The following is a 27,837-nucleotide window of genomic DNA, read 5'->3' as shown; positions in this document are numbered from 1 at the left end:
CGTGTGCCAAACCTGTAAATCAGTGCTTTTATTGGTTGTCGTTTGTCATATTTGTTTGTCGGTCAGTATTGTAACTAAACCTCTTAAAAATTTTTGTCAGGTTGGTGCCTTATTTATAGCTTACTATGCAGTTTTTAATTGCTGGTGGTTGTTTTTACAATAGTTGATTATATCCATGTCGTTTGATCTCTATTTTTATAGTCTTGTTTATTTTATTTAAATGTACAATTCCTTGGTAAAGCAAAAACAGTTGTTTCCATTAAAATAGGTAAGACAATTTTTCCTTTTTCTTTTTGTTTTGATGGATGTCGTAACAAATTGTTGTTCCGAGGGGAGAACTGTGCCCAACTAACAGACAAACAAGATGTATGGTTGGTATCTTACGTATAGTAAAATATCTGAAAGAATTCAAACAGGTATTATTATAAAGTTTAGCTTCAGTGTTTTCTTTAATGTTTTTTTTGTCACATGTCAGTTTGGGCATGGTGTCTCTTTTTCATCAAGAAAATTGGAACAGCAAAAACAATAAGTCACCATGCTTGTATTGTGTCTGTACTTCCGTAAAGACTTTTTTAAAGTAACTTTTGTATTTAGAGAAAAACCGTACGCAGCAAACACATTTTAAGTTATGGCTGACAATATCTACAAGAAACTTGTAAAAAAATAGAAAACGGTAAATGGACACTGTGTGGGTAAAACTGCTGCCGTTTGAAGCTAATTATCTCAATTATTTAAAAGTTGTCCTCGTCAACCAGGTAAGCAATTCCGGTTATTGGAAGAATATTTAGTGACATTTATTTCAATGTTTCGTCAATGTGTCTGGTCATTTTCTAGGTATGAGGCATACTCGACTGTTTCCCATACGTCTTGTTTGCTTAAGATGAAGAAGTAACAAATCATCTTTAGACTATTAATATTCATACAAAATATTCATACAAGATACATTAATGGTTATATTGTCGCAGTCAATATTTGAAAACATTTCTTGTAAACATATTGTTATAAAAACCAAAACAGAATATAAAAATGAGGAATTCTAAAGAAGCACTATGTTTTTCTATTCACTTTGCGGCTGCCAAGAATATAGTATTTTGCATTTCTTTGTCATACCATTCCCGGACAGATGGATTGATAGCACGTGGTGTAATAATCGACTGCTGTGTAGCTTCTCTTGAAATTGTTGGAATCGATTGGCGTGTAAGGTCACGTGATAAAGTTGGAACTTTGTCACCGCCTTCAATGAATGGTAGTGTACTAGATGGCACGTGCATAGCTGTTGTATTTACTGTACTTTTCATCGATCTAGGACGATTTCCAGGAGGGTTTTCTATCTGCAGTTCCGTTTCGGATTCGGAGTCTTTTAATAATGGTTCTTCCTTCTTAGATTTCTTGTGTGCAATAAAACCACATATGAAAACTAATAGTAAGAATAAAAACAAGGCAACGAATACTATTCCAATAGTTGCCGCTACTGTCAACCCAGTGTCGTCTGTTTCTGTAATAATATCAGCAGGAAATCACACAGTACAAAGCACATAGAAAACAAACAATATTAGATACAGTTTATGTGTGTCATCCAAATAGTTTATAAATATCTAGTCGTTCGGGGTTTTACAAAAAATAGTTTTTGTGGTTTTGTTGCCTTTTCGGGAAAAACTTATAGTATCTTTAATTAATAAGTACAGCGCAAGTATAAACAAATGTTTAGATCGAATAAGCATTTTGTTTCAAAATAAACAAACTTAATCCGTTTAGAAAGCAATGTGAAAAATGCTTGAATTCCATACAAGCACAGATTACCCACTGTAAGACCTACATTTTTATTGTTCATTTTCATGTTATGTATTCTGGCTGCTCCCTAACATCCAATTTGTCTAGCAAAATCACAATTTCGATTTATACTGATTGACATAAATAAAACATATCTTCCCAGAACTACAGCCGAAAGAAAATTGTAACAAAGAATACTGAATGTTGATTAGCTGTGTATAGCTGAAAAGTATGGTGACAGAAATAAGTGGCTGATCATGAATAATTGTTATAAAGTAAATGAAAACGTAAATCACACCAAGTTAGCTCGTGTCGCATGTTAAACTTTTACATTTCTAGTAAACAGTAATATGATAATAACACATTCTACGAACGTCAAAGAATATTCAATTGTACAATAATCTAACATCTAACACAATAAAAAAACAAATAAATAATAAACATGTATTTAAACAATCACTTTCCAAAATCGGAAGAACAATATAAATTCATAAAAGACCAACATTGCATAATGTTGTATACAAAAACGTAAAGAAATACTATATTGTGCATATGCTGATATCATAAGCACTTATCTATAATTGCATCTCTCTCTCACAAGTATCAATTAATATTATATCTCACGTCCAAATTGTACTTCAATAATCACTTCTCACTAATCATTTTTCTTATTCTTCTTTTTTACTTTTTTCTTTTTCTTTTTCTTCTTTTCGGGAGCATGCCTTTCGTCTATAGTATTCCAATATCCGTACACTGGACCATATCCATCGACTGGTGTTAATCCTTCCGGTATAGGTGATGGTGGATCTAACTGATCACGCATATTCTCCGAATCAATTAATGTCAAGTCATCAGAATAACCCATATCACTCCATTCACGGACCATTGGATTCACCACACTCGGTGTTATAATCTGTTGTCGGAGTGTAGAATGTTGGGTTAGATCTCTCTCCAGTCTTGGAACCTTATCCCTATCTTCAATATCCTCAATATCCATATCATCGTTTCTGCGCATGTTTGAATGGTTGAAAGGTCTAATATTTCTCATCATATCTGGCCTTGATTTGTCTTCAGTCGGCATCTTTGTTTCAGCTGGTGCCACACCCTGATCAGGTGGTATTGGACCTGGGTCTACTTTCCTGGTCTTCTTATATATGCAGAACCCAATAAGCAGCAACAGGATTAAAAATATTAATAGTACGCCAACGGCTATCCCTGCGCTGGCGCCAGCGGTCAAACCGGACGACTCTGGAGGCACTAAAATATTACAATATAGCATATAAACAGATGCAAAATGCAAACTTAGCACATACAAAAAAGTAAAAAGAACAAAAATACCGAACTCTGCGTATTCTAAACGGAAAGTTCCTAAGAAAATGGCAAAATCAAAAGCTCAAACACATCAAACATATTCATTTTTTGGTACAGGCACTTGCTTATTTAGAAAATGGTGGATTAAACTTGATTTTATATATAGATAAACCTAGCATAGAATAACTTTGTATTGACAACGATGTAAATTAATCTCATTCATTTAATTGAAATTGTTTTGAAATACCAAGACCCGAAGAAACAAGGCAAGATGTCTTCACCCTTTTATAAAAGAGGATGGGGCAATTTCCTGATGAGCCATTTTCAAACAAATCTTATAATATTCACTTAAATTCACGGTAAATCACTGTCAACGAGACAAATATCCACAAGAGACCAAATGCTAGAAAATGAAAATATCTGAACTAAATTGCGTTGAAAGACCAAGACACACATAAACAAGGAATATAAATGAGTACCCCTTGTTTTACAGAGGTAATGCTGATTTAGTTTTTTATATATATATCAAGGAAATTTTCAATCTATTTATTATGTCAGAATACATCTCCATTTACAAAATTTACAAAAGAAAGATGTGTGGTTTGATAGCTAGCGACAAAACTATCCCAAAACCACACAGCGACATTAATAACTGTCATATCCACATTTTATATTCATAATATAGACTAGTAGCTGTTGCATACATCCGTCATATATTTTTTTCTTATCCATGGTAGTGAGTGTCCTAGTGAGAGACCTAGTGCAGATAAATTATTATTTTCTGAAAACTTACAATGAAGCATGGTATAATTTCAATTCAAATATAGACACTCATAGAATTGCTTTTCTAAAATTGTGCTAATGATAAAAGTTATCTAGAAATGAATTAAATGACAGTGACCACATCACCAACACAAGAGTTAAATAGTGCATTGTAATTGTGTCGTTTCTTCATTTCTGTGAAACCGTGAGCATAACTCCAGCTTTGTATGTTTTGTTACATTTATTACACATTTTTCTAATGTATATTTATTTTGATGATTTAAACAAAGTCGGGTAACAGTTTTGCAGAATGTTGAACCAATGAGATCTAAGAGTAAACATACATTTAACCTAATCAGTGTGTGTTCTTATATGAGAAATAAACCACAATAAATGGACCTTACAGAATGCAAATCAAAGAAAACTTCACAAGTATTACTGTGTTAATAAACGTTCGTCAAGAGCAGTCTCACTACAAAATGTACAGTCTGAATAGACCATATTTTGTGCTCAACCTCAGATTTTACTTGATTCGACTCGACACAATCTCGACAGTATTGAACTGTACTTAACTGTACTTGACTTTGGTCTCGACTATACTTAGTAAGTCTGATTCAGTACTTGATAATCTTAGTATAGTCTGAAATGGTCTCGACAAATACTCGACTAAAGACAAATATTACATGGATAATAGTTCTTATAAAACGAAGAGCTATAATAAGCTAAAGACACACACAAAAATATACGTACCACAGGTAGCTACAAGAAAAGAGAAAAGATGCCATTTTAAAACAAGGAAATATATTTTCTAATATTTGTATCGTTTGAACAACGGTATACTACTGTTGTCTTTATTTAACTGACTACTCAACAAAAACTGACTGTCACGATACAGCGAATAGTGATGAAAGTGGCAATGAACACTTCCAATTAATCAATCAATCCACGTTAGTTAGTCCATTACGTATAAGAATATATCGAAAGTATATTATTAGTTATATGGTGTGTTAGTGACCTACTACGATATATGTCGTGTATTCATGTTTGTTTTTTTATAGATTAAATGTACTTTAATCATTCTTATCATTTTCTGTGCTTATTTTGTTATTTATTTGATTGTAAAGCTCAAATTTTCGGCACCATGATTGGTTAATGAAATTATCTTATCTTATCATATGGGGTCAGTGAATTTACTGACTCCATATATATAAGAGACCTAACACGGTATATATGGGGTCAACACATTCCATATGGGTTGGGAACGATACTCAAATCGATATATATGGGGTCAATTAATTTCATATGGCGTGAGAGCGAAGCTCGAATCCCCATATGGAATGTACTGACCCCATATATATCGATTTGAGTTTCGTTCTCACCCCATACGGAATTTATCTTACCGACTGTTTTCACAAGTGGTTTTTAGACAATCGACCTATCAAAGTGATTTTAAAGTAAGTTTTAACATGTTTAAGAACCTTACTTCCATTTGTCTACACAGAAAACAAATGCCCAAAATAACAACTTTTTAGCGTTCAATTTGTTTTATGAATTTATGTCAAATGTTCATTACATGTAACAATTTCTTTGTCTGTTGGAACCTTCCAGATTTTTTGTTTTGTTTTGAAAGGGAAATAACTTTTTCAATACTAACAACTTGTTAGCTTTTAAAATTGTGTCTTATGAATTTATTTCCACCTTATATCATCAATTTCTTCGTCTTAATCCTTTCAAATTTTTCCTCAACACCGTGTTCTTTTTATAAAGGGTTGTGCCATCTTTTTTGTTTTGAAAGGGAAGTAACTCCTTACTAACCCCATATGGTAACTAACCCTATGTGTTTCTATGAAGGAGATGTCACTGACGATTCAGAAGCTAATAGTGCATTCTATGCAAATTTAACCAATGAACAGTAAAATTATCCATAGTCCTTTAAAAGATTAACAGCATAACATTTTCAATCTTCGTTTAGTTTTTGATTTTAACAACAATGATTTGAATGTTAAGTTTAGATGTATGATGTTGTCCGTTGTAACCCGGATTTTTTTCTCTCAATCAATTGATGAATTTCGAACAGCGGTATACTAGTGTTGCCTTTATAAGATACTTACAACTAGCTGTCAGTACCACTAATCCCCCAGGACTTGATACAGAGGTTGGTGTTTGTCCAGTGGAACAAGACTGAGGATATTGTGAAGCATACACGTTACCATCAGTCGAAGATTCAACAACCTAAACAAACAATTGTATATTTTAACCGTCTTTTGTACTATTACTTGGTAAGAAAGTGCATACATGATATAAATATTTATATGAAATTGAGAATAGAAATGGAGAATATGTCAAAGGGACAACAACCCGACCAAAGAGCAGACAATCGTCTTTTGTACTATTACTAAGAAAGTACATACATAAAATCTATATCAACCATGTAAACAAATATGTGAAGAGTTCACTATATGCTTACTATAGGAACAGGAATATCTAGAATAAAAAAAATGCTTGTGTGAAGGGTACTTAATCTGGACCATGTATACGTTACCCGGACCATGTACAGTATAACAACTCGGAAACAGATAAATGAATTGGAAAAGGGGGCAATAAAGTTTTGTGGAAGCATTTAAGTAATTTGTGTATCAAGTAGAGTTACAATAGCTCTGTTTTTTCATTTTTAAACTTTGTTGTATTAATTGATTGGTTGTATCTTACTTAATTTCAAGGGAAATTGTTGGTTGATTGATTGGTTGGTTGTTGCTTAATAAATGACAAGGGAATGTCCTTCCTTTTTTTTTTTATAAAATAATTGGTTGTGTTTTACTTAATTTCAAAGAGAAATCTTTGGTTGATTAATTGGTTGGTTGGGTTGAATGATTGGTTATGATTTACTAAGCAGAGGCGGATTTAGAGGGTTTTTCAGGGGGCCCGGACCCCCCTTTTCTGAGAAAAATTTGGTTGATTATATAGGGAATCAATTAAGCATGACTAGAGCGGACCCCCTATTACGGGCAGGCAATGGGCCCCCACTTATGAAAATTTCTGGATCCGCCACTGCTAACTGGCAATTAAAACATTTTATTGGAGATTATAGTAGATAATCTGAAAAACTAAATAACATACATAGCACACAATCCTGTAATTCGTAGATTCATCAGTCGTTGAATCCAAATTATACAACGTTACTTGGGTATGAGTACCGGAAGTCGTTGATGAGATACAGTACAACTCGCCACCACCTAAATCATAATGAAATAAGTGTACAGTTCACAACAAAACTCTTGGTTTTTTTTTAACAAAACTATAATTTATGAAATGACTTGTAGTTATAAATGACTTGTAGTTATAAATGACTTGTAGTTATAAATATTATTTTGCAAGAAAGAAGATACAAATCAAATAAGTTAAAACATAATTTTAAAACAGTCCCCGCAAGCTGCAAATTTATTGAGGGAAAACAATGTATTTAAGGGGTTCAAACATTAATTACTAGTACTAGTATGTTAGTTCATATAATTATGACGTCTAGCAAGGCTATTTTCTTTTTTACTTCATTGTCCAAGCTTCAATAAAGTATCCCTGTGAAATACTTTCTGAGTATCCAAGAAAATACACAGAATATAATAAAATATAAACATTATCTTTTTTCCATCAATTAAATCAATCTTTTTAACTTTATGAAAAATACATTTTGAGATACTGTTTTGTTCTCATTCATAAACCTTCGTAGCTCCTTTATAAACATAGCATACACATCTAAAAATTTCAGTTTTTGCTCGGATACATAGTACGACTTGTAAATACAAAAACCTAGTATTGTCAAGAAATAATTAAAACCGTTATACCCTTGATTTGATATTTTGTATCCAAATACTATATGTTTTGCTAATATCTTGTTTTGAAAATTAATTTTTGCTAGAAGATAATGTACTTTCTCCCAAAAATCTTTCAAAAATGAACATGTAATAAAGAAATGCAAATAATCTTCTTTTGTTTTACAAAAATTGCATTTATCGTTCTCAGATATTTTCCACTTTAATAGTAGTTGCTTTGTAGGAATAATACACTGAAGCAGTTTCCATCTGAAGATTTTTAACTTATTTTCCTTTAAAATTTCAAATATAAAATCGTACACAAATGACATATGTGGTACGTATTCTAATCTTAAATATATTGTCCAAATGTTGATGCCGATTGGCTTTATATATTAGAAAATATTTATAAACCTCCTCCTGTTTTAACCCAACTTGAAATTACTTGTAAATAAAAATCGGGTATTTTTCCAAGTCCATCTATTGATTTAATATTATCTAAATTCATGTTAAAGACAAGAACGTTTTTACCAAGATTGTTAAAATATTTAGTAGGAATAATCTAGCAAGGCTATTTTTATTTTTTTCTTGTACGCCTTTCGAAAAAAATAGCCTTGCCAGACGTCATAATTATTTGGACTACTAGTATGTCTGCAAGGAAAAACAAACATGTACTTTTATTGCTTTTATTTAACTGTTCATCTGTATATGTGTTATGATTCATTATGGTATACCATTTAAAGAAAAAAGATATGTCTTATAACAGAGACATTTATCTTATACCTGTTGAACCTTGAACCAAAAGACCGTCCAACTTAATACCTTTGATACCAATCAAGCAAGGTAATATCAAGCCACCATCCGCAAAACGTTTTACCATTATTTTCATTTTAAATAAGTGTAAGGGACCTTGACCATTTACCTATTGAACCCAAATTTAGTATGCTACTAGTATATATTTGTTTAGGGGCAGCTGAGGGACGCCTTCGGTTGCGGGAATTTCTCGCTACATTGAAGACCTGTTGACCTCCTGCTGTTGTTTTGTCTATGGTCGGGTTGTTGTCTCTTTGACACATTCCCCATTTCCATTCTCAATTTTATTTCTTTTCTTCCCTCTATTTTTTTTATAAGAAGTTTCATTTCAATTACACAAGAAACAATCCAGTTTCCATGCGGAAACCAATTCCTAAAATATTTTCTTTAGTAGCAGTGACCTGACTTTTGACCTTTTGACCCCAAAATCTATATATTTTCAACCCTGTGACGAGCAAGCATTATTCCAATCAATGAATACTCAAGTTATCATAGGAAACTTTACTTACTGGAATATGCTTGAACTGTAGAACATGCTGTATAATTGAAGGACATCTTGGTAGTTGTATCGCACACATTAAGACTTCCGGTTCCGTTACACTCAGCTTCAGCTGTTATATTAGAAACATACCCAAATATTCCGAGAAATGCATCTGGACATTGTTCAGCGAAATTTGCTGCATCAATACCTGAAACATAAACAAATCGTTATACACTTTTTACTGTATTCTTATTGAATTTTAATTGGTACATGGTTATTATCAAAGGACCACAGCGAGCATGCTGGAGTCCTAACGTTTTCTTTATTTTTGTAAAATTATTATTGACGTAAAGCACGAATTAAGTACATGCATCAATGTCATATAAAGGATTTGGCCATAGTAACATCTGAAAAAGGCAAGACAATTTTATTTAAAAAAATAAAGAAACGAAATGCATGATTTATTTTCAATGACATACAAGAAAAATAACTAGTGTTCCAAGGTGAGACACAATAGCTTATGACTTGCAAGAGCAGAGTATCAACTAATTTTGTAAAAGACTGTGCTTTACTTTTAACAATCAATAAACTTATAAGGAAATAACAGAAAAAGACTAGATATAACAAAAAATATCTACTTTTATTTTGTTTTACAGAAGGGATCCTGAAAGGAACAACTTTAGTTTTATCTAAGTTTTCAATCAATCAATCAATCAATCAATCAATCAATCAATCAATCAACCAATCAATCAATCAATCAATCAATCAATCGATCAATCAATCATGTTGATATGTCTACACCGACGTCTTGCTATATAAAATTTGATAGTTGATGATCCTTAAAAAAGAAAACAAATTCCAGGCATCCACAGCAACAGACTGAACAGTTAATTCAATATAAAGATAAGGAGATGAGGTATGATTGCCAATAAGACAGCTATCCCAAAAGACAACAGGATTCGATAAGAACCTTAAACAATTAAAAAAAAATCGGTGAATAAAATTGAGAATGGAAATGGGGAATGTGACAAAGAGACAACAACCCGACCATAGAAAAAAAAACAACAACAGAAGGTCACCAACAGGTCTTCAATGTAGCGAGAAATTCCCGCACCCGGAGGCGTCCTTCAGCTGGCCCCTAAACCAATATAAACTAGTTCAGTGATAATGAACGCCATACTAATTTCCAAATTGTACACAAGAAACTAAAATTAAAATAATACAAGACTAACAAATGCCAGAGGCTCCTGACTTGGGACAGGCGCAAAAATGCGGCGGAGTTAAACATGTTTGTGAGATCTCAACCCTCCCCCTATACCTCTAGCCAATGTAGAAAAGTAAACGCATAACAATACGCACATTAAAATTCAGTTCAAGAGAAGTCCGAGTCTGATGTCAGAAGATGTAACCAAAGAAAATAAACAAAATGACAATAATACATAAATAACAACAGACTACTAGCAGTTAACTGACATGCCAGCTCCAGACTTCAATTAACCTGACTGAAAGATTATGATTTCATCATATGAAAATCAGGCACAATCCTTCCCGTTAGGGGTTTAGTATCATACCATCATAACATATATGAGAAGAACATAACCCGTGTCATGCCAACAACTGGTTTTTGAATAAATGTATTTAGTTCCGATGCAAAGACCCTATAAGTGAATCAATATTAACGCCAACATATGCAATCTTTAATGCATGTTACAAGAAGATGAACCATTAAGCATCGGTACACATTCTTCGCTATTATTGTCATTTCTATTTTTTTTATCTTTTAATCGAACAAGTTATCATACTTAAATACTTACTTGGATCTAACAATAATTGATAATCCGTGTTTGACGTGTCATCACATACAAGGGATGAAGTCAGCGATGTCGAGCTAGAGGTATACATAAATCGTTCATCATCTGCCTGTGACAGCTGACCTTTGAAGAAATGAAATAAACAATGTTTAATTCAACTGTTATTTTCTTCTACATGCATTTTTTTTTAATACGAATTGAAAAAAAAACATGGTACAATTCTTTTGAATATTTTGATGTTCTAAAATTCTGTATAAAGCTTCTTTGGAATTGCAGAAATATTTTTATGATCATAACGTTACTGTATGGGATACTCTTGGAAATATAGATTCCGATAGATGAGACTAGGAGGGAACGGTTTCTATACAACCTGGTACAGCATCAATCAATCATTAGAGAATTGGATACACTCTACATTGTTTTATGTTATTAACTTTCAGACCATGGTAATCAAACGACGAATAATTTTTTATTGATATTTGTTTCCCCAGTTTCAACTAAGGTAAGCATTGTATGTATTTTAGACTTTTAGTGGAATGTTACTTATTTGCTTTGATGCCCCTATACATTGTAATTTACTTGACCTTATGACATATTTATACACTGTAACTTGTCTTGATGATAGATGTTTACATTGTAAAAAGTAAAATCTCAAAAATACTGAACTGCGAGGAAAATTCAAGTCCCTAATCAAATGGCAAAATCAAATGATAAAACACATCAAACGAATTGACAATAACTGTCATATTCCTGACTTGGTACATGCATTTTTAAATAATTACATTAGATGTATGTTTCACTATAATACGTTATTCTGATTGGCTAACTGCACATCACATGTTATTCTTTGAGCAATTGCATTACTCAATAAAACTTTACATTCATGATCACACGAGGTCCCACAATAAAGTGCACATCATATGGTTGTAAAAGCGTTGACCGTGCGCACATTTTTAGAATGCGCTTCATACAAAATGTACTTCGGTCAACGCTGTACAACCCAATGAAGTTACAAAAAGAAGCATTCAATTCTTAAATGTAACTTACTTGTTTTGATGACATATTTATACATTCCCGTTTTGACTGCCGTAAACTCGATACATAACGAAGCAACTGCAATTGCATTGAACAAAGGAATACTCTCAGTTCTGTAAGATAAATTTAAAAGAAAAATGATAGAAAAATGTGTTCTTATATAATCAAACTAGCTAAAGGATATTACATTAATGTATCTCCTGTAATTCTTGATTTTTGTTGTCATCGGGATTGTACTTACAAAAGTAACACGACGGATGTTGCAAGTGGTGCAGTATTTACTTACTTTTCCGGAGGACCTGAGATCACATCCATTTTTGTGGGGTTCGTGTTGCACAGTATTCAGTTTTCAATGTTATATTTTGTATTCCGTTATTTGAGTTACTGTTTGTGTCCTTTAAGTTTTTTTCTATGGCGTTGTAAGTTCATTTTTGGCTTATTAGTTTGAAGGCCCCTTTGGTATATTTTGACTTATGAGTTTGAAGGCCCCTTTGGTATATTTTGAATTATGAGTTTGAAGGCCCCTTTGGTATATTTTGAATTATGAGTTTGAAGGCCCCTTTGGTATATTTTGACTTATTAGTTTGAAGGCCCCTTTGGTATATTTCGGCTTATGAGTTTGAATGCTCTTCTTGAAATCCTGAATAGAACAATTGCATTTTAGTACTTAGAACGTTTTTATTGGGCTGCTTTGTATGTACAATTTCATATATTTCCGATAAAATTGAAATCAATCTGTTTTGTTAAACACTTTCACAGTTTTGTGCAACATAACAAATAATTACTATTTGGTTTTTGGCCATATTTCCGTTTATGAACCGTTCAGTCATCTCACAAAACTATATAGACCTAACAAAAGATCATTGGTCCATATAATCTTCTGAGAGGTACCTGAATGGTCCTTAAACTACCACTTTGAGTTTAATATCATAAATTGATACCTCTTTAACCGTTTTATATTCGCCTATTCTCTTTAAAGGTTTTCGTAAGAAGAAAAATAAACCGCTATGAAATAATAGGAATTAAGAAGAGTAAAACAGCAAATTATAACGCATTTCAATGTCCAAAGTTAACATCCAATAGCTGTTTAAAATAAACTTACTTGAACGAGTAGTAACTTCCGGTATGGTCAAAACACTCGAAGGTCTGTCCGCCTTTATTGTATATAGAATAATTGATGAGATGGGTGGAGTTGAGTTCTATAGTGCCAGAGTTACTACTGGTCCATGTTCCAATCAACGCTGTCGGGATTGTACATCCAGCAACTACAATATAATAACATTATAATGATGATAGAATCGAAAATCCTTCACCCTTACAATAATGCAATCATTTGCAATCTGAAACCGGTTCCTTTCAAAATTGATGGAGTTTTCACTTTTTATCTGTATCAAAAACAAAACAATTTGAAACCAGGTTCTGAAACCAGCGAAATTCACTACCTGTAACTAAAAATCAAAGAACACCTCATTTTTCAAGGAAGTTGTTTGGATAGTACATCATTCAATGTAACTGGAACATCACTTTTTCGAAAGTTGTTTGGAATGTACATCATTGAAGTGGACATATTTTGCAATACTCTTTTAGTAGATGTATTGCATACACTATCAAATTTTATACCTGTTTAGGTACTGGAACACATTTGCTTTTATTAAAACTTCTTAATCTGGCGGTATGTTGTCTTTCTTGGAGGAGTTGGTTGCAGGTGGGTGGGTGTTTGCTGTCCATGTAGGTGATTTAGGTTATCTGTATTTTCGTACATATGCATACTAGTATACAACATGTCAAAATGTCAACTTTTATGTTTACAAATTACTTTCTAAATTTGAAAGCGTGTTGTTACTGGTTATCTTAAATTTTTTATGCTGAATTGTGTAAGAATTACGATAATTTTTGTTTTTAGTATTTTTGTAGTGAAACGCATTTCTGGGCAGCGATATCCATTGTGTCAGATATGAGTGCAATTTTTTTTATATTTAACATTAGACGAAGCGTCAATTGATATTTTATAATATGTATTTTTATGTTGTGATGTTACACTATTGTATCAGATAACGGTGAAGGTTTGGTACCTATTAAAACGTTTAAACCCACTGCAATTGTTGGTGCACCTGTCCTCAGCCAGGAAGCTCATGTTCAGTAGTTGTCGTTTGTTGATGTGGTTCATAAGTGTTTCTCGTTTCTCGTTTTTTCAATATAGATTAGATCGTTGGTTTTCCCCGTTATATGTGGAACTGTCTAGACAAAAGAGGACAATTAACCATAACTAACACTCATGTGTTGTGTATTTCTGACTGTTCACGACGAGCCATGTTTGGACATTGCAGTCAAAACTTATATCGGTTCATTACGACTATGCGAAATCAGAAGATACGTTTTTTTTAAAATTGTCCATGATACTTGACGAACTTCAATATACTTTTTTTCTAACTTACCGTAAGACAAGAAAAACACAAACCAAGTTAACAAATATCCAAGAATCCTCATTTTTCTAAGTCATTATGGCACTATAAAATAAACTTTTTCGAATTAATTTAATTAAAAAGTAAATTTTCACAATTTTTTTTGTGTCTCCATGTTTTCATTCTCCATTACAACAGTGCCATACTTCAGAATAGGCCAGTAATAGGATTCAACTGCTAAGTATTTATATAGATGTCAATATTCACCCCTCTCTTCGCTCATATATCTTCAGGAAAACTTATTTTTTGTTTGTGTATTACATTACTTTATTACGACATCCAACACAATCGTGAATAATATAACATCTTTCGTTTTTCCTCCCCTATTCTTCCCTCCCTGTAGTTTATGTATATCTTGTGATATCGAAGAGTTTAAACATAAAGCAGTAGGTTTACATTAAATCTGCTTAATTAGGATTAATCTGCATAATTTCAATTTAGCAAACTTAAGTAAGTGTAAAATTTAAATCGTATTATTCTTCTGTTGTATTTTAAATTATAATATTTTGTCCTAATAAGGTCACTGACGTACGAAAAGCCGCCAAATATTTTAAATACCCACAACTGATCAATTGATAAAGTAGAAATATTCTCTCTTTGACAATACTTTTGAAATGACAATTAATTATTCCTTCATTAATGCATCTTTTAATGATGAAAGTATATTTTAAAACAAATAGATGTGTTATGATTAACAACGTGCACATTGTTTAACAACGACTTAAGGCTATATAGCTACAGGTCACCGTAAGTCAAGCCTCCAACAATAAGCCAAATCTACACCAAATAGATTAAACTATAAAAGGTCCCGGGATAACAAAAATAAAACAATGCATAGACAAACTTAACGAGGTTGAAGGTTACAAGATACATGTAATTTAAAACATTTCCTTCAGATTTTATAGTTGATATTTCTTCTTTTCTTTTATTGCTATATAACACAAATCGCTTTAAAACAAAAATGATATAGTTATTTTTGTTCATGTCATTTAAACAAGTTTTACGTAATATGTAACGACAGGATGGTTCAAATATTAGATTTGTTATTTTTATGCCTCATACCAATTTTTGGGTTAAGACCAATTACAACATATTTGTACCATGCGTTCTTTAGATTGTGCCGTCACACCTCTGTCCCAGGGTACAAACATGTATAACCCTGCTCCATTCTTTATATGTGCCTGTCCAAGGGTACAAACATGTATAACCCTGCTCCATTCTTTATGTGCCTGTCCCAGGGTACAAACATGTATAACCCTGCTCCATTCTTTATGTGCCTGTCCCAGGGTACAAACATGTATGACCCTGCTCCATTCTTTATGTGGCTGTCCCATGGTACACACATGTATTACCCTGCTCCATTCTTTATGTGCCTGTCCCAGGGTACAAACATGTATGACCCTGCTCCATTCTTTATGTGGCTGTCCCAGGGTACAAACATGTATGACCCTGCTCCATTCTTTATGTGGCTGTCCCAGGGTACAAACATATATGACCCTGCTCCATCTTTTATGTGCCTGTCCCAGGGTACAAACATGTATGACCCTGTTCCATTCTGTATGTGTCTGTCCCATGGTACAAACATGTATGACCCTGTTCCATTCTTTATGTGCCTGTCCCAGGGTACACACATGTATAACCCTGCTCCATTCTTTATGTGCCTGTCCCAGGGTACACACATGTATGACCCTGCTCCATTCTTTATGTGCCTGTCCTAGGGTACAAACATGTATAACCCTGCTTCATTCTTTATGTGCCTGTCCCAGGGTACAAACATGTATAACCCTGCTCCATTCTTTATGTGTCTGTCCTACTGCAGTTGCATGTAGTGCAGTACTTCACTGTTGTCGTTCAACTTGGTTCGTGTCTTTCATATTTGTTTTTTCGCAAATTGTTTTGTTATGAACCAGGTCATTTAAACAAGTTTTACGTAATATGTAACGACAGGATGGTTCAAATATTAGATTTGTTATTTTTATGCCTCATACCAATTTTTGGGTTAAGACCAATTACAACATATTTGTACCATGCGTTCTTTAGATTGTGCCGTCACACCTCTGTCCCAGGGTACAAACATGTATAACCCTGCTCCATTCTTTATATGTGCCTGTCCAAGGGTACAAACATGTATAACCCTGCTCCATTCTTTATGTGCCTGTCCCAGGGTACAAACATGTATAACCCTGCTCCATTCTTTATGTGCCTGTCCCAGGGTACAAACATGTATGACCCTGCTCCATTCTTTATGTGGCTGTCCCATGGTACACACATGTATTACCCTGCTCCATTCTTTATGTGCCTGTCCCAGGGTACAAACATGTATGACCCTGCTCCATTCTTTATGTGGCTGTCCCAGGGTACAAACATGTATGACCCTGCTCCATTCTTTATGTGGCTGTCCCAGGGTACAAACATATATGACCCTGCTCCATCTTTTATGTGCCTGTCCCAGGGTACAAACATGTATGGCCCTGTTCCATTCTTTATGTGTCTGTCCCATGGTACAAACATGTATGACCCTGTTCCATTCTTTATGTGCCTGTCCCAGGGTACACACATGTATAACCCTGCTCCATTCTTTATGTGCCTGTCCCAGGGTACACACATGTATGACCCTGCTCCATTCTTTATGTGCCTGTCCTAGGGTACAAACATGTATGATCCTGCTCCATTTTTTATGTGCCTGTCCCAGGGTACAAACATGTATAACCCTGCTTCATTCTTTATGTGCCTGTCCCAGGGTACAAACATGTATAACCCTGCTCCATTCCTTATGTGTCTGTCCTACTGCAGTTGCATGTAGTGCAGTACTTCACTGTTGTCGTTCAACTTGGTTCGTGTCTTTCATATTTGTTTTTTCGCAAATTGTTTTGTTATGAACCAGGATGTTAGTTTTTCTCTCTCTCTCTCTCTCTCTCTCTCTCTCTCTCTCTCATTTTTCATATCTGGACCTTTAATAGACTAATATACGGTATAGGTGTTTCTCAGTGTTGAAGGTCTAATGGTTTTGATAATTGGTTAGTACCACGTTAGCTCTACTGGATAGTTGTCTTATTGAAAATCATATCACATCTCACATTGTCGTTTATACTTATGTTTTGCATTGCAAACACATGTTCTGGTCAATTATTACATAGAACATTTCTACAGCAAATTAAAATAACTATATGATGTTTTAGATAGACTGATCCCAACAATTCGCCATGATCATTTAATGTTACCATACGTTCTTTAACTATGGAACACCCAATTGTTGAATTTGTTTATATGGACATGTCTTTCTAACAGTTATACAAATGGTTTGTTTTTGGATGGTTTTGGTCGTGCTGTGTGTATAAATACATAGCTACGTCCGATGGAAGTTTTAGGATAGTGCCAAACTAGACACATAAAGACATCATTTCAACACCTCTTTAAGCGGACCAGTGATAGTCTGTTTCCATGCACAGTGTCGCCACTTACCCAACATATCAATCTTTACCAGATGTAGTCTTCCGACTTCATCCTGGTCGACCTATTGAGCAGTTTGAAATTTATTGCTTTAAAAATTGCTTTCGTCCTTGATATGCTTGAAATATTTGCCACTGGTTCTTCACCAACATTAACTCACAATCAGTCATTGATTGACGAGTGGCAACATCGTATCGAATTTAGGGAAGTAATACAAATCAAACTCAACAAAAGACCTGACATCGACACAAATACTTCCCTAGTGATTGCTAGGGTTTAGAAATATTGTTCATTGGCTTCGACAGTTATATAGAAGGATGAGGTACGTCCGTTTGGTTAATCTAGAAACGAAGACCTTAAACAAGAGCTTTTTGGTCAATTCAATAACAAAAATATACAATTTTCGTGCGAAAGAGGTAAGGAGGGGGAGAAATCAAATGCATTACTCCAATTTTAAAGATTTATAAGGATTGAATATCATTTTATAGGAAGTTATTGGTATAAAAACTAGACCAATTCACTCAGAAACATATCATGAAAGTCGTTTGGACTTTTATTTATTTGTGTGTGAATCAACACTCACGGTACTGTACATCCCTTGCGATGTCATTTATTTTCCTATTACATTATTTGTACTATTTCAATTATCTGAGTAATACAATTTAAGGAAATATTTGAACTTGAATACCAATATCAATATTATATAAATTTCAATAGATTTCTTTTTGAATCTAGTTTATATAAATGTTTTAAAAAGGTATTGGCCATCGAACTTTCCACCAAGTTACAAATTGTGCAAAATTGTCAGATTTTGTATAGATTATACATGGTAAAGCACCTTTGGCTTGAATAGAAAGAAAACTATACTTTATGATTTAATAAAAAAAAGTCGTCAAGATTTTCGGGTTTGATTCCTTACTAAATAACAAATCATGTAAAGTTACTGTACATTCCATAATGAACAAAATATTTTTTTGACTTATCTCCCCTGATATATTTTCCAATCAATGAGTTAAAGTAGATATAATGTGAAGTTAGAAAAATCATAATTCTTACAAATAAATTTCATGTCTGCATCAAACTTGTTAATTTCAATAAAAAAATATCATTTATAATAAAAAAAAAATTAACAATGGACTCCCGATCTATCTTGAAAAGGAAATATTAATTCAGAATGTGCATGATATACAGTGCAAACATTGTCCCAATGAGTCCTGCGTAGCCTGCAGTCATCGCTGAAGACGAACTTGTCGCTCGTGTAGTCTTAGTTGTGGCAACAGTTGTTGTGGTGGACGGTGTAGATTGTTGAATTGATGTTGATACAATGTTGTTCCAGAAAGTCTTAAAGTCCTGCACCACTGTGGCTCTACAAATAAATCAATATCAGATGAGATATTTTATTCAGGTAAATTGTTCCTTGTAAAACAACTTTAAGACATTGTTTAAAAAAACTTTAATAATTGAAAGAATTCAATTTCTTAAGAAATACACAATTATATAAATAGCCAATATAATGCGACACCTGTTATGTTAAAGGATAAACGCGAGAATGAATTCGAAATAGTAGATACTCTTATCTAAATGGATTAAGGCTGTGAGGTCGTTGATACAAATCAGAATTGAGAAACTGAATGGTCTATCATTACACATGCTACGTCAATCTTTTTAACAATTCTTTTTTCGATGCGTTATTGACAACATATTTGTTACGTTTGGAGGACGTTTTTCAACAGACAATCGGCATTCCCATGATACGCAGCTGTGCCCCTCTTCTTGCCGACTTGTTTCTTTATTCTTATCAGGCTGACTTCATACAAGAACTTCTTAGAAAGAAAGAAGAGAAGTTAGCAATATCCTTTAACTTTACTTTCCGCTATATAGATGATGTTCTCTCACTAATAATTCAAAATTTGGTGACTATGTCGAACACATCTTTCTAATCGAAGATGAGATAAAGGATACAAACAAATACAGTTAATTCTGCCTCATATCTTGACTTCCATCTAGAAATTGACAATGAAGGTCGGTAGGAAACAAAACTATACGACACAAAAGATGATTTAGCTTCTCAATTGTGAATTTCACATTTCTATTTAGCAACATTCCAACAGCGCCTGTATACGGAGTACATATCTCTCAACGGATACGATGTTCCCGGGCTTGCATTTCCTAGTCTATCATGATTTCCTCGGTAGAGGGATGCTGAACACAAGTTAGCTGTTAGACTAAGGGTTCCAAGTGGTGAATCGAAGTTGAAACGCCATCACGTGTTGGTTGACCATTACGGAATATCCGTTTCACAAACGATATCAGATATATTCCTTATGTAATAACTACAATCCCGTTCACTTTCCACGAATGTGACCTACCGAATTAGAATATTTACCGGGTTTAATAACGTGAGCAACACGACGGGTGCCACATGTTGAGCAGGATCTGCTTACCCTTTTGAGCACCTGAGATCGCCCTCAGTTTATGGTGGGATTCGTGTTTCTAAGTCTTTAGTAGGGACTCTGTGGGATTTTTATAGAGGTATTTCATATCTAATATCCATGTGTTATTTGAATGTACCCTATGTCAGAAGAAATTTAAAGCACATGGTTTCAGAAAATCATTTGACCTTTGACCACTAGCACGTGTCGGACTTTGATGTCGATTCAATTTTTTCTCGGTCAAAATTTCTATCCTTAATGCCAACTGAAGGTACATGTACAAATGTGTAAAAATATGGATCACTTGCCGTTTGATTAAGGACTTTCCGTTTGAATTTTTCAGTATTTTTGTTATTTTGCTTTTGAATACATTGTGTTTAAAAACTCTCTTTATGTTTACTTAAATCGTATGTTGTGGTCATTAGCTTTTTCAAATGATCAAATAAGGACATTTTCAGGGATTATGACAATAAAATTGCAAAACAGATACTCTTCTATGTTGTGTCTTGTGTACTTTTGTTTGGTTTTTGGTTTGTTTGTCTGTCTTTTTTTTAGCCACGGCATCGTCAGTTTATTTTCGATCTGTGAATTTGAGTGTCCCTATGGTAGCTTCGCCCTTCTTTTATAGATTTTTTTTAATATCAAGGTTTATAGGAACTTTTTCTGAAGTGTCTGTGGTATTCTCATAAAGATACGTACGTTATTATGACGTTTCCAACAGGTTGTGACGGGGGAGTCCAGATCGCTTGTATATCTGTCTTACTATCATTACTAGTATGGGTTATTGCAGCACCACTCTGAAAGTCAATTAAATTACATTAATCGCACCGTGTTAACATATACATGGTGTTAGTTAAAACAAGGAAAATTGAGAATGGAAATGGGGAATGTGTCAAAGAGACAAAAACCCGACCATAGAACAGACAACAGCAGAAGGTCACCAACATGTCTTCAATGCAGCGGGAAATTCCCGCACCCAGAGGCGTCCTTCAGCTGACCCCAAAAGAAATATATATACGAGTTCAGTGATAATGAACGCCATACTAAACTCCAAATTGTACACAAGAAAAAAAATTAAAAATAATACAAGACTAATAAAGGCCAGAGGCTCCTGACTTAAGACAGGCGCAAAAATGCGGTGGGGTTAAACATGTTTATGAGATAATGTATACAAATAAAAATAAAATTGAGAATGGAAATGGGTAATGTGTCAAAAAGACAACAACTCGTCTAAAGAGGAAAACAGTCTGAAATCACCAAATGGGTCATTATTAATGAAAAATGAAATGATTATTAGCTACGAATTAGACACGCAAAAATTGATATGAAGGTTTTTTTTAATAAAGACTCACTATAGAAACAGTGTTTCGCTAATAGTAATTTGTTTGATATTAAAAATAAATCAAAATAATCCCCAAAACATTGTTGATGTATGTTTGGCTTGCAAGTCACACCAAATTTTCACTTTTTTATTTATCAAAATGTACGGTCTATCGATAATAACGTTTTGGCATTAAAGCAGATAGTGTTTTTCTCAGACGTCTATACACTCAATCCATTGGGTGTCTGCTGATAAAAACATAAAAGAATATATAAAACAAATTGTATACAAAAAGCGCATGTAAAACTATTTAGAACAGTATAATACTTATCAAAAACAAATGTACAAGCAACGCAAATATAAACAACATAGTGTCATAGAATCGTCGATAAAATCAAACTTATTTATCCAGATAGTTTTAATTGATATGGTTGTACTGTAGAAGTTAACTAACAACATGGTTACACTGTATGAGTTAACTTACCACATTGTTACACTGTAGAAGTTGGGTTTCAGCAGTTGTTATGACGGTGAAAGTTCCCACTATTTGCTGCCGGTCTGCTGTTCTCATCTGTATCAAGAAACCTTTAAACTTCGTACCTAAAACACCCTTTAAAGTCACTGTGAAAAAATAACTCTGACATCAATAATCGACGAAGAGCTGTAATATGAAGGCTTTGAGACAACTATACATCAAGACTATAACACAACCCGTTCTTAACTACACCATGACAGTAATTGTAAAACAAATTCATAAAAAGGGATAAGATATAATAATTGACTACTGAACGACGAAGACGACAACTACTATAGGCAGTGGCGGATCCAGAACTTTTCCTAAAGGGGGGGGGGGGGGGGGGGGGGCCGCTCCAGTCATGCTTCAATGATTCCCTATATAATCAACCAAATTTTTCCCACGAAAAGGGGGGGGGGCGGGCCCCCCAGGCCCCCCCCCCTAGATCCGCCTATGACTATAGGTAACCGAAAAAGCTGACAAAGATTGAAAATTCACAAAACTCACCCCGTTCATTACTTTTTACTTTTTCTTTTTTTTCTACTACTAGTATCATAGAAAAGTCGGATGGTGGTCTGATCTGAGTTCGTAGTGTGCAACTTGAAACGTCACACAATTCCAGCATATTGTATTGCATACACAATAGATTCAGTGTATGTTTACTTGTGTTTAAATATGTCTTTGATTGAGTTAAGCCATTATTTCAATTGTTATTTTACAGTGTGTCTTTCTATGTTGTGATGTAACACTTAAGTCTATTTTTTTTCGGGTAAGGATGAAGGTTGGTACATTTTCCTATTAAAACGTTTGAATCCGCTGCATTTGTTTGCACCTGTCCTAAGTCACGAACCTGGTGTTCAGTGGTTGTCGTTTGTTGGTGTGGTTCATAAGTGTTTCTTGTTTCTTGTTATCTTTTATAAAGATTAGACCGTTGGTTTATCCGCTTGAATCGGTTTACACTAGTTATTTGCGGGGCCCTTTATAGCTTGCTGTTCTGTGTGAGCCAAGGCCCTGTGTTGAAGACCGTACTTTGACATTTGACAAAGTTTAATGGTTTACTTTTACAATTTGTGACAAGGATTGATAGTTGTCTCATTGGCACTCATACCACATCTTCTTATATCTATTGCAAAAAATACATGAGGATCGTTTATATGTATATATATAAATATAATTATTTTCTGTAACTGTATCTTACACTAATTTGTAGGATCCTTTACTATAGATAATTTAGCTGATCTGTAAAAATAACATCTCCATGCCTTATATATCATGTACTGTAGTACGACACTAGATTAAAACTGACGTGGAAAGGTAACACCCGGCCACCGAAAGCTTCATTATTTATGAAGCCCAGGTGGTCGTGTGGTCTAGCGGGACAGCTACAGTGCAGGCGATTTGGTGTCACGATATCTCAGTAGCAAGGGTTCAAATCCCGGCGAGGGAAGAACATAAAATTTGCGAAAGCAAATTTACAGATCTAACATCGTTGGGTTGATGTTTAGACGAGATATATATATATATACCACTCGTCTATATATATATATACAACTACCGCATGACGTTACTATAACGTAACGTCACAAGTCGTTACTATAACGTAACGTCACAAGTCGTTACTATTAACGATAACAATTCTGTCTGATGAACCGCTGGAGATGCGGTGAAAGCGCTAACAGAAACAATGTTCGATTTATGATGTGATTTTTTTGTGTTTTTTACTTTTAAATTATATATATATATATATATATATATGCTTGTAAGAGGAAATTTTCAAGTGCGAGAGAACAGCTTGTACAATCAAAACTATATATCCTTCAGTTGTGTCATGGGTTTCCCTTAAAAGCAAAAAATTCAATCATTTTGCATTATATTTATAGACTTTTGAGTTTTACACCAATAATTTAGAGTAACTGCATTTAATCTGTTTAATACACCTTACCTAAAACGTTTTCTGTAGTAGTATAGTATGTTGAGTTAGCAGTCACTGTATAGCGCTTGGCGCTAGTTGAAGCGGTTGTTCCGTTATGCTGTGGAGTTCTAGTTTGACAAGCTTCAGGGGGAGCTCCGGTCGGATAAGCATGGACAAAACAAAGACAACAAAACAGTCCTACAATCTTCAAACAGGTCCCAAGTCCGCTCATCTCTACCTACAAAATTGTAAAATCCGTATTCCGAAAACAAAATTATCGTGTTTAAAAAAAAAGACGACGATAAGGCGAAACAATTCATGAAAAACTGTGAAATACTAAAGATCGAGCAACAAAAAACAACCAACAACGGATCTAAAAAGATGCACATTAATATTGAATAAGTTTATTTATATGTATGTCAATCGTACCATTAAGGTTTCAATTGTTCCACGTGTGTTCCATTGTATTATTGTGGAAAAAATGATAATTTGTACCTGTCTTTTGAGGAGGATATTTGCCGAATCGATTGCATGCGTATTTGGTATTTGTTTTAGTATCTGTTGTTATAAGGACTAGCGATAAAATAGACTAGACTTAAGCTGGCAGTCCTTTTTTGCAGCCAATCAAGGTAGCAGCCATTGTAATGAGTCAATGATTGACTTTATAGAAGACAGGAAGCCAAGAGATTTGTTTGCATTTTTTATGATGTTTTTGTAAATTGTTCCATTTTAAATTTGACTGTAGTGTTACGCCAAGATATTTTGCTGATGTTACTGCTGGTTATAAAGTATGGTTATGCAGGATGTAATCGCGTTTGAATGGTTTCTTTTCTCTGTGTGAGGATTGGAACTGTGCATTTTCCAGGATGAATCTACATGAGCAAATCAACTTTCCATTTAGCAGCGGCCTTTAGATCTACTTGTAGTTTTGTGTAATCGTGGTAGGCCCAAATGACAGTTCCTTGGAGCACACCTGATGTAACTGGTACTGTATTTGATGCTATTCCGTTTATACCACTGTTTGTTTACGGTCTGATAAAAAATGCTTAAACAATTTAAGAGGTCTGTCTGAAATGCCATAGTTTGTAAATTTGTAGAGTAGACATTTGTGTTTTGGTAAAATCCATAATAATGAGGTCTGTTTCTTATATTTCAAATGGGTTGTGATTCCGATGATTTCGATTTCCGGAAACCATATTGGAAGTCGTATAGGATGTTATTTGACTCCAGATAGGAATTAATGTTACTAGTCACAATGTTTACTCAATCAACTTACATCAAATACACGTTAGTTTTTTACCATGTATGTAGTATTATTATGTTTAGTGTGAATGTATTGAGTATAAACATGTGTATACGTGTATATATGATGTCCTCTTGTACACCTATGTGTCTGAGGTTTATTAATAAAATATATTGTATTGTATTGTACTAGCTTTGTGGGTATAATTTGCGTAATAACTTTTCGACACCTGGTGTTGTACTGACTTAATTGTTAATTAAGAATATCTGCATTTTCAGAAGTGTCTGTAAGAAAATATGCCATCTTTTTTTCAGATGTGCAGTTCTTGTATTATTATTTCCAGTGTCTTTTTTGGATTTGTATCTGTGGGCTGATGTTAGTCTAGTTATTTCATTGGTAATCCACAAAAAAGTTTTTCTATGTAGTCCCAATAAGCCTACCTTTGCTCTTTTTGAACTGTTTGCTTTAGTTTCTTGAATTTTAATTGGTTATTTTATAAGACATGTTTTTCTATTATATGGGTTTTCCTATTAATTGTTAGTTGTTTTGAACTAAGTGTTAGTAACTGCGAGTACTCTCAGATCATTGATTAGTGTCTTTTTGTTGTTGGGATATACAAGTACCCGGCCACGTAAACTCTGTTATTTTTGATATATTTCACTGATTTTTGTAGTTCGTTCTTATGTTGTACTGTTATCAGGTTAGGGGAAGTTGTGATCCCGCTAACATGTTTAACCCTACCACATTATATTTGATAATGTATGTATGTACCTGTCCCAAGTGCCTGTAATTCAGTGGTAGTTGTTTGTTGGTGTGTTACATATTTGTTTTTCGTTTATTTTATGTACATAAATTAGGCCGTTACGTTTCTCGTTTGAATTGTTTTACATTTGCCATTTCGGGGGCCTTTTTTTAGCTGACTATGCGGTATGGGCTTAGCTCATTGGTGAAGGCCGTACGGTGACCTATATATGTTTATTTCTTTGTCATTTAGGTTCTTGTGGAGAGATGTATCATAGGTAAGCATACCACATCATTTTATTCATATAGTCTTTATTTGTATGTGAGCATTTTGTGCGGTACATTTGACACTATTGATGCGAGAAGATCTATTTTGAAGATTGTCCATAGTGCGCCTGCATTACTTGAGTCAAGAGTTCTATTTACTCCGAACTGAGAGATAAAAATATAGAACATGTGACATCTCTAATAAGGTCAACATTTATGTTTTCTCATTTAGAAACAATTGAATGTTTATTATAATATTCCTATTATATCGACGAGTATAATTGTGCTAACAATGAAATATTTGTCGCTGAACTAAATTGACATCGGACTTGGACTTCTCTTAAACTGAGTTTTATTATGCGTATTGATGTGCGTTTGTTTTTCTACATTTGCTAGAGGTATAGGGGGAGGGTTGAGATCTCAAAAAACATGTTTAACCCGCTGCAATTTTGTGCCTGTCACAAGTCAGGAGCCTCTGGCCTTTGTTATTCTTGTATGATTTTTTTATTTCAGTTTCTTGTGTATAATTCGGAGTTAAGTATGACGTCTATTATCACTGAAATAGTATACTTATTTGTTTAGGGGCCAGCTGAATATAGTTATCAAATGTACCAGGATTATAATTTATTACACCAGACGCGCGTTTCGTCTACACAAGACTCATCAGTGACGCTCTTATTAAAATATTAATAAAATAAAGCCTGAAGGACGCCTCCGGGTGCGGGAGTTTTTTGCTACATTGAAGACTTATTGGTGGACGTCGGCTGTTGTCTGCTCTATGGTCGGGTTGTTGTCGCTTTGACACATTCCCCTTTTCCATTCGCAATTTTATTACATTAATTTATCGCAAATTTAGTCGAGAATACAGGATAAAATCATTGAAGAGCGTTGGTTAATGTAACATACATAATACGTCCATGAACTTTGTTAGAACGACGCCTTTCAATAGTCGAACACATTATTATGATTATATTTAACAATATTTAGTATGAACTACGTTTATTCATCTCAAAGTTTTGGTAAATATTCAAATAAGATGAAGTGTTACTTATGCAGTATTACCTTTCCTTCTTCATGTCTGATCCTCAGCTAGCTAGTATATATATAGACACATTAACAGTTCAAAATATAGAAAGTAATGTACACAAAGTTCTCTTCGGGTTGTGAAAACTATCAATATTATTTTTTTGTTAAATAGAATTCATTTATTTGGCCATTTAACAATTAAACTATATTTTCGTATTGAATCCTTACTTCAGAATAGAAAATGACGCCTGGTTTGACGCAAAATTATGGATTTCTGTTTAAATTAAAAGGAATGTTTATTTTACACATTCTATTGGTATTTGCAGTCAAACTTCTCTAGTAAATCTATAACTGGGTTTAATGGACATTTGTGTCTTGTTTCTGATTCTACCTGTTAAAGATGGACAGAAATGTCCGTTTTGTATTAAGAGGATAAAACCGAAAAACATTTAGTAATTTGCAGATATAATGCAGATAATTTCTAAAGCATTTGCCAAGTCTGACCAAGGAGGTTACATTAATACTAACTGACGAAAATGTCGGAAATGTAGTCAATACAAAATGTAGTAAGTCTGGCATATTGAGATGCAAAAAGTGACATTCTAGTCTTGGTTGGAGTTAACTTGTAAAATTGTCTAGTGTGAAATCTCTTTAAAATTTAATATTTGAATTTTCAGCAA

The 27,837-nt window shown here is 33.9% G+C and overlaps 2 protein-coding genes across 2 annotated transcripts; both read right to left on the bottom strand.

Moving 5' to 3' along the window:
• Nucleotides 1–2,425: 2,425 nt before the first annotated feature.
• Nucleotides 2,426–14,371, bottom strand: LOC139486693 (uncharacterized). Its single transcript, XM_071271614.1, has 8 exons — nucleotides 14,225–14,371; nucleotides 12,892–13,054; nucleotides 11,802–11,902; nucleotides 10,758–10,877; nucleotides 8,972–9,151; nucleotides 6,961–7,076; nucleotides 5,955–6,075; nucleotides 2,426–3,027 (listed from the first exon to the last, which is right to left on the bottom strand). The coding sequence occupies exons 1-8, from the start codon at nucleotides 14,274–14,276 to the stop codon at nucleotides 2,426–2,428; spliced, it is 1,455 nt and encodes a 484-aa protein (XP_071127715.1). The 5' UTR covers nucleotides 14,277–14,371.
• A 4,192-nt stretch (nucleotides 14,372–18,563) lies between these two features.
• LOC139484606 (putative defense protein) lies at nucleotides 18,564–27,413 on the bottom strand. Its single transcript, XM_071268393.1, has 5 exons — nucleotides 27,386–27,413; nucleotides 23,911–24,118; nucleotides 21,939–22,075; nucleotides 20,833–20,930; nucleotides 18,564–19,067 (listed from the first exon to the last, which is right to left on the bottom strand). Exons 2-5 carry the CDS (start codon nucleotides 24,110–24,112, stop codon nucleotides 18,866–18,868), a joined length of 639 nt encoding a protein of 212 aa, XP_071124494.1. The 5' UTR covers nucleotides 24,113–24,118; nucleotides 27,386–27,413; the 3' UTR covers nucleotides 18,564–18,865.
• Between the last annotated feature and the right edge of the window lie 424 nt (nucleotides 27,414–27,837).

Source organism: Mytilus edulis, chromosome 8 (genome assembly GCF_963676685.1).
Source record: "Mytilus edulis chromosome 8, xbMytEdul2.2, whole genome shotgun sequence".
NCBI classification, from domain to species: Eukaryota; Metazoa; Mollusca; class Bivalvia; order Mytilida; family Mytilidae; genus Mytilus; species Mytilus edulis.
This window is presented reverse-complemented; position numbering and strand designations above follow the sequence as displayed.